Source organism: Oncorhynchus kisutch, linkage group LG29, assembly GCF_002021735.2.
Source record: "Oncorhynchus kisutch isolate 150728-3 linkage group LG29, Okis_V2, whole genome shotgun sequence".
NCBI lineage: Eukaryota > Metazoa > Chordata > Actinopteri > Salmoniformes > Salmonidae > Oncorhynchus > Oncorhynchus kisutch.
This window is the reverse complement of record NC_034202.2, coordinates 35,586,740-35,595,016: the sequence shown is the minus strand read 5'-3', so window position 1 is coordinate 35,595,016 and position 8,277 is coordinate 35,586,740. Positions and strand designations below refer to the sequence as shown.

The window sequence follows — 8,277 nt, the reverse complement described above, 5'->3', positions numbered from 1 at the left end:
TGGATATTGGCGGGAACTGGAATAAGCTGTCGTACACGTCAATCCAGAGCATCCCAAACATGCTCGATGGGTGACGTGTCTGATGAGTATGCAGGCCATGGAAGATCTGGGTTCCAGGAATTGTGTGCAGATCCTTCCGTAATGGGGCCGTGCATTATCATGCTGAAACATGAGGTGATGGCGGCAGATGAATTGGCCTCAGGATCTCACTGATGTGCAAGGCACATAAAATTAAGAGAAGAGTTAGAATGGAGTTACAGAGTAACAGAGAACCGCACATAAACCTCTGTGCTGCACCTCAACAACTGCATGTGGTTCTGTCATAGGTTGACTAACCTAACGTAGCAGGCGTAGGAAGTCACCTGTATTTTTCAGGGGAAAAGGAAGTTAGTTTGAAAATACTATATCCCTGAAAACAGGTAACATCTGCTTGATGCCAACGCCACTAAGGATGTTGGTTGACAGGAGGAAATGGAGCCAATGGGGCTAATGCAGCTATTTGAAGCTAATGGTCCACAGCACATACATAGATAGAAAGACGACTCATCTCTATTTCAAAGAAGTTCATTTTCTTCTTATTTTGTGTTTGAAGAAAAGCATAAAGCTAATATTGATGATTTACCACCACCTGCAGTGCTGGAGTCCTGAACCAAATCTTGTCATTCATTTATTGTGGCCACTAGATCGCAGTGATATAGCTTAAAGCCATAACAAACCAAGACAATGCTCTGATTCTTAGCTGATCACTCCCAACCCATAGGAATCCCCACCCAATTGACTACTTTCATATCATGAATGTTAATTGTGGTGTCTTCATTGGTGTTTAAATGCAACTTGCCAGTTACCAACTCAATCCTTCAAACTCAATGTGTATTGCAACTCTATCCGAGGTGCCACCGCAAGAATAGTCCACCTACACATTGGCAGAAGTTCCCTGAACAAACATGTTCAAACCTGTGGCATGCTCAAACCCTGTGGGCTATTGTGGGTGAAGTATTCAAAGGGGCCACACCCCTTGAAGGTTTCTTGAAGCAGTGTGAGCGGCCTCCTATAAACCCTTTGTACAGCTGCTGCACCTCAACATCTAGACTTCCGGAATGATCCCTCTCCTTCTGGGCCAAGCACAACCTCTGAATAGTTTTCTACCGTGTTCGTATCCTTCCTGACGAATCAGACAGTCAGAGGACTGAGAAGGATGTAGAATGGCAGCTCCAACTACAACATTTGAAGATGTGACGGACTCCCTTCTGTCAGCTAGCAATATTGCTAAGGTCGGGGATACAGTCAACTTCTACAACACCTGGGCAGACAACTATGATCAGGTAGTGAAATTATTCTAATTAATGTACTCTTATTGTACAGACTTCTTATAGATGACTGCTTACTGTGATCACTATGGTTTTAAAATTAACCTCTTGGGCTGACGAGGTCAATTGTAAACAAGCAATTGTGTGTATAACCGAAACATACTACATGTGGGCTGTTGACTGTATATTCAATAACAGGATCATGCACTTCTGGACTTTTACGGGCCGAGTAGTGTCTGCAAAATGCCTGTCCTGTTTCCATGGTGACGGGGAGACAGCTATGGTTCTGGACTTGGCCTGTGGTCCCGGAATGGTCGCATCACTGGTAAAACGCAAAACCACACTCACTGTGTTAGGACAGGAGGAGGGTGATTGACAACACCTCAATTCAAACATATCTTCTTCCCACTAGCTGAGTAACTTGTATTGCAGCTTTGAAGTGAGTGATGACATCTGTGATTTTGTGTCTGTCTGATATGCAGCTGAAGAAAATGGCGGTAGAAATCAAAAGAAAACTCACGTCTCTCTCTCTCGTTAACGTTGTGTTGGCAACGGTCATCAAAATTGTTAAAAGGTTTTAAAAACAATTATAGTAAATACAACGGTTGGACAATGTATGAAGAATTGTTGTAAATTATAGCACATAAAACACGTGATCCCTCTGTCTTCCAAAAATACTCGCTATAACACGGAGATATGGCCGTGTGGGAACACTAAACCCTAACCCTATAAAGGTGTGTATCAATTGAACCTTTAGATTTTTTCAAATGTTGTTCTCGCTGATATGAAAGATAAGGTCCTTATGCTTCCACAACCGTACCGCAAGCGATGCGTGTTAATGTTCAGGCCGAGTGTCGGTGATCTAAACAGAACTCCCCCCGTACAGAAGAAGCCTTCGTCCAATGACCTCAGAGTCACGATCAAGGGCTAGGACAGATAATGAATTGAGTTCAGTGATTTAGCAGAGAATTCAGGTTTTCAATGTATTGTCAAATACAAATGGCCTAGAATGCACTCATGTACAGTATTGTCTAATGGTATCAGGTATTTCTTATTTTTTTAAATTTTTTAAATAAAGAAAATGTTGCTTAATTTGCATAAATACACTTGGTGTAAGTTAAAATAAAGGGAGGGACAAGGCTGTAACCACTGAAAAACATGCTCTTTTGTCGGCCTGCCTGTTCTGTCTAGACTGCCTCTTTAATTACTGTTGTTAGTTTCTGTTGCACAATTCAACAAGTGTGTCAATAGCAGGATACTCTTAGTCACCATGGAGACCAAAGTCACTTTTAAGATACAATATGAAACAAATAAAATACAGCACAACACATATTGAACATGTTCTTTTTTCTTCTAAAAGTTTGGTTATTTATTAAAAACAAGAACCAGAAATACCTTATTTACATACAGTACCAGTCAAAAGTTTGGACACACCTACTCATCTATGAAATAACACATGTGGAATCATGTAGTAACCAAAACAGTGTTAAACAAATATATATTTGAGATTCTTCAAAGTAGCCACACTTTGGCTTCATGACAGCTTTGCACACTCTTGGCATTGCAAGTATGGCTCGTTCACCTGATCACCAATTGTTATTACAGAATTACCAAGAGTCTAGATGAGATGTACAACAGAAATATATCGTGCAGACATCAAGATCTTCTGAATGTCCAGATAAAAACATCAGAAGATCTGACATTCTTGTCTCATGGCCTGATTACTACCTAAGCTGGGCTGTCACGCCAAGGGGACGGATTGTAAAACTCACTATATACTGTATATCTCTTTCCTGCCAAGTCATGCAGTGTGGACATCAAGGACCACCATACCTGGGAAGTCACACGTGTTGATGGCAACATTGTCAAAGCACGGAGCTTTTGGAAGATCTGTGGAATAGACAACTCCGGAGAACTTTGTACAGAATGTGTTTTTGAGAAAGATTAGATTTGTACTACTTTGTAAACCAGTTAATGCACTAACCAGCAAGTCAGTTGAAAATACTTCACCAAAACCCTATTTACTTTTCTCTGAGTTTCAATTAGTTAGACTGCTTTATGTGTTTTAGTCTCTTATATTGATATATCATTTATCAAATATGGAGTACTTGTTTTTAATTTCCTTCCCTCAATTCCAATATTTTGGAGTTACTTTTTGTCAGTTTAAAATCTACCCAATTTGTCAGATGGTTCTTACCCATAAATGTAACAACACTGCAAAAAACATTTTTTAAATCATCGATGTTATTAGATTTAAATCATATGGTGTTGCTTTAAGTCATCTCTCCTGTCCTTTATTTCTCGTTAAAATATAAAAAAGTAGCTGAATGTCATAACATAACTGGTGCACTATGTTTGCATTCATTTGTAGTTTAGTGTCTTTCCAATTTTACGTTGTTAATGTCTAAAAAATGCATCGCATCTCTCAAAAGACCACAACAACAACAACATTCTTTAAAGTCTACATCAGATAAGTGAATACAGTTGATACTGTATAGAGGACATATCATATCATACCTTCTTCTTACAGGTTCAATTTGAAAGGGGTAGGGGTGGTTTAAAATATATAGTGTTTTTTTTACCCCTTCTGACTAGGGTTGCAAAAATCCAGTAACTTTCCTAAAACGCCCAGGTTTTACAAAAATCCTGGTTGGAGGGTTTCCGGTTTCCTGCTTATTCCCTCTTGATTCCAGGAATCCACTAGTCAGGTCGCTTTATCTTGGCCAGGTCGCAATTGTAAATGAGAACTTGTTCTCAACTTGCCTACCTGGTTAAATAAAGGTGTTCTCAACTTGCCTACCTGGTTAAATAAAGGTGTTCTCAACTAGCCTACCTGGTTAAATAAAGGTGTTCTCAACTAGCCTACCTGGTTAAATAAAGGTGTTCTCAACTAGCCTACCTGGTTAAATAAAGGTGTTCTCAACTAGCCTACCTGGTTAAATAAAGGTGTTCTCAACTAGCCTACCTGGTTAAATAAAGGTGTTCTCAACTAGCCTACCTGGTTAAATAAAGGTGTTCTCAACTAGCCTACCTGGTTAAATAAAGGTGTTCTCAACTAGCCTACCTGGTTAAATAAAGGTGTTCTCAACCAGCCTACCTGGTTAAATAAAGGTGTTCTCAACTTGCCTACCTGGTTAAATAAAGGTGTTCTCAACTTGCCTACCTGGTTAAATAAAGGTGTTCTCAACTTGCCTACCTGGTTAAATAAAGGTGTTCTCAACTTGCCTACCTGGTTAAATAAAGGTGTTCTCAACTTGCCTACCTGGTTAAATAAAGGTGAAATAAAAATAAAATAAATAAAAAGCCAGGATCTCTGGAAAACCTGGGAATTTTGAGAAAGTGAATTTTGCAACACTACCTTTTTGACACTGAAATCCAAACTCTATGTGAAACACAACCTTCTGTTTTGCCTTTTCTCAAATTCATGTTTGTCAATGAAGGGGTAGCTTACCCAAATTACTAAATTACTTGTTTCCTTACCATGAAAGCAATATATGGACAAGGTGAGACCACAAGTGGTTCCAAACATTTATTCATATTGTACATTCAGTCCTTGGGGCCTGAGGGTTTTCTCCTGCTCATTAATATATACCCTTTAGTCAATGAGAGTTACTGTGTTTACTGTGTTCATGTACAAGCCCATCCAGACACCAGAGGGAGCTCAAACCTGCATTGTCATCCTAATTTGGCAAAACAGAGCTTGTGTTTGTTACATTGGGTTTAGTAGGCTAGAAGCATGTAGGCCGACAGTACATTTGATCCTCACCTCATGGTAGAGATATACTTGTTCAGGGTAAACAGGAAAACATCGTATTTTCATAAACAAAACCCAGAAGTCACATGTCCATGACCTGGTGAAACTCACATTTGAATCCTTCACGAACATCACGGTGTGTATCCCATATTGCACCCTATTCCCTATGAGCCCTGGTCAAAAGTAGTGCACTGTATAGGCAATAGGGCGCCATTCGGAACACCACATTTTATCGCTCCCTAACACAATGCAAACCATTGGTGTGAGCTCAACTCACTCTCTGTCAAACTGGTTTGTCCCGGCTGGGGCTTTCCATAGCGTAGCTGGTCACATACTAATTCATATTGAACTAATTCTGAGTTTTGTCACGTAAAAGAGCTACATAAAAAGGAAAAGTTATTTTTAAATGTGTCAAAATGATGCTACGAAAACAAACGGCAGAACCAAGAAGCTTCATATAAACACTAATCAATAGTCTTACTGTATATGTCTGGTCATTGTTAAAGGGACTGAAAACATATTCACATCAGGGGAAGTAGACTTTTCTTTACATACATTAGTACAGCAACAACACATGGAACAGCTTTTACATGTCATAAACAAACCCAACTAATAAAGAGAGAACCTTTCAGTGCCAGTTATATCAAACCCAACTAATAAAGAGAACCTTTCAGTGCCAGTTATATCAAACCCAACTAATAAAGAGAGAACCTTTCAGTGCCAGTTATATCAAACCCAACTAATAAAGAGAGAACCTTTCAGTGCCAGTTATATCAAACCCAACTAATAAAGAGAACCTTTCAGTGCCAGTTATATCAAACCCAACTAATAAAGAGAACCTTTCAGTGCCAGTTATATCAAACCCAACTAATAAAGAGAACCTAACTTTCAGTGCCAGTTATATCCTTCAGCAAATATTCAAATGTCTAATATCACTTTTCACACACAAAACAAATAAACAAGTAAACAAGGCATAGTTAAGGTCCATATTTTCCATAAACAATGCTCTTTCTCTCTCTGTGTGTGTGTGTGTGTGTGTGTGTGGTCTCAGAGATAGGTCTTAGTTGGGTTTAAGGATTCATCCTCACTGGGTTGAGACTTGTCTGCTAAACTCTCCTGAGACTCCAGTCTTTTCAACTGAGACTTTGTAGACGGTGCCTTACTCCCCCCAGACCCCGGCATGTAGTCCTGCTCTACCATACCTAGCCCGTACTCCTCCCAGGGAGGCCTGGTTTTCACCACTCCCCAGGGCTGAGACTTGGCAGATGCTGCCTGGCTGCTGTGAGACCTGGTAAAGGCCATTTTGCCGTTGGCCTGGGACTTTGTGGACGGTCCCCTGCTGTGCTGGGAGGCTGCTGCCTGGCTGGAGGCGGCTCCGTTGGAAGAGCGAACCACCAGGTAGCGAACAGAGGGGCTCTTATCCTCATTGTGAGCCCTGAGGGGGCAGGAGGAGCTGATGAACAGCCCCCCTCCCAGGATGAGAAGGATGGATGCCCCCCAGCCGATGTATAGACACGCCCCGATCTCCCTCCGCTGGGCATCGGTGGCGGAGCTGTAGAACCCCTGCACCACCGCCCCAGCAGCCCACGAAGTGGGGATCAGGCACAGCACCCCCGTGGCGATCAACACCGCGCCCGCTGTCACGGCAACCCGTTCTTTGACCCCGCCACCTTGCTCGTCCAGAAACCGAGTGCACTTCCCCCCAACGAAGGCCAGTAGGAGCCCGGCGGTGCCTGTGGCGATGGCGAGGACGGTGAGCGCTCTGGCGGCTTGGAGGTCGGAGGACAGGGCCAGGAGGGAGTCGTATGGTTTACACTGCATCTGGCCCGTACTCTCGACCACGCAGCTCATCCAGATACCCTCCCAGATGGTCTGAGACGTGATGATGGTGGCTCCAATGAAGGCCGTGACCCTCCACATGGGCAGGATGCAGGTCAGGATGACCCCCACCCAGCCCAGCAGGCTCAGGGCGCTGCCCAGCATCTGGATCCCCAGAGAGACCATGTTAGAGGGGGCAGAGGAGAGAACACACTGTCTCTCTAGCTGCTTGCTGGTTGTTGTCAGTCAGAGTCCTTAGAAAGTCTGACGTTCGCACTCCTCTGTCTCTCACAGTCCCTATCTACTCTATTGGCAATCCCTTTGGATTGTTCAGGGTCTGTGAGTCCTGAGCTGAAACACTCTTTATAGTCACTTCCCGTTTCCTCCAGTCTTTCAGTCCTTTAATGGTTGGCAGTGTTTTCTTTTCAGCTGACCCTTCTTCAGTTTCAGCCTCTTCTCTCCCTCCGCTAAGCTTCTTTTATGTATAGTGGGTCACCAGAGATGACAGAGATCCCAGGTTGCTGCCTTGCCCACCTGTTACAGGCCTATGTACCTGCGTACAGTTCCTACCTGCCTACCTCTGGGTGTATCTGTGTCTCTATACCTGTTCTGCTACACCTGACTCTCTTTACCTTTCTATTTTTCTCCCTCCTCCTCTATCAGTATTTCTGTCCTCTCTTCCTCCCTCCCTCCCTCCTCTCAAACTCTCTCTCTGTGAATGGTGGTGTCAGTATTGTCTTTGCTCTCTCCTGAGTATCCACCTGGGTGACAGTGAGCAGGTGTATATACCACACCTCCCTCGGGGGGGTTGAGGGGGGGGGTTGAGATATATGCCTGTGACATCATCTTCTAGCCCAGCAGGGCCACGTTCAGTTGAAACACCTTCTCGAATGTTGCAGATAGAAATTCCATGAATAGAGCCGACGTTATTCAACATGTCAGAGAGGCATGTTTGTTCTACATAGCCCATTTCTATCTGAACGTTCCAAAAAGTTGCATCCTGCTGAACTCGCCCCAGGTTCTTCTCTGGGCAATTAGGGTGGGGCATGATGCAAAGCATTATGGGTTGTGGACATTGATGGACGTTTAACAAATGCTTTAGACTAAGATAGTACTTTATTCAGGCAATGTTCCTTAGTTGATGCCCTCATGAATATCTTATACGCATCGTAACATTTCTGATTTTGGTTTTGGTTTTATTTGATACAACAATTATTACAATATGTGAGGGACAGACAGAATGTGTGTCAGTTGCGTGTGTGTATGTGTGGTGTACATGTGTATGTGTGGTGTACATGTATGTGTGTTTGAAGGGACACATTGAGCAGAGTGTGACAGGCAGAGGAGGGATGTGACGGGGAGGAGGGATTAGTGTAACAGGATCTTCTGAAAGAAAAA

The 8,277-nt window shown here is 42.8% G+C and overlaps 1 protein-coding gene across 1 annotated transcript; it reads right to left on the bottom strand.

Moving 5' to 3' along the window:
- Window positions 1-2,648: 2,648 nt before the first annotated feature.
- LOC109881018 (claudin-4) lies at window positions 2,649-7,634 on the bottom strand. The gene has a single exon (XM_020473194.2). It carries the CDS (start codon window positions 7,063-7,065, stop codon window positions 6,109-6,111), a length of 957 nt encoding a protein of 318 aa, XP_020328783.1. The 5' UTR covers window positions 7,066-7,634; the 3' UTR covers window positions 2,649-6,108.
- Between the last annotated feature and the right edge of the window lie 643 nt (window positions 7,635-8,277).

What these genes read in the sequence shown, in the direction of transcription:
- LOC109881018 (XM_020473194.2), bottom strand. Translation starts at nt 7,065, where the DNA reads ATGGTCTCTCTGGGGATCCAGATGCTGGGCAGCGCCCTGAGCCTGCTG.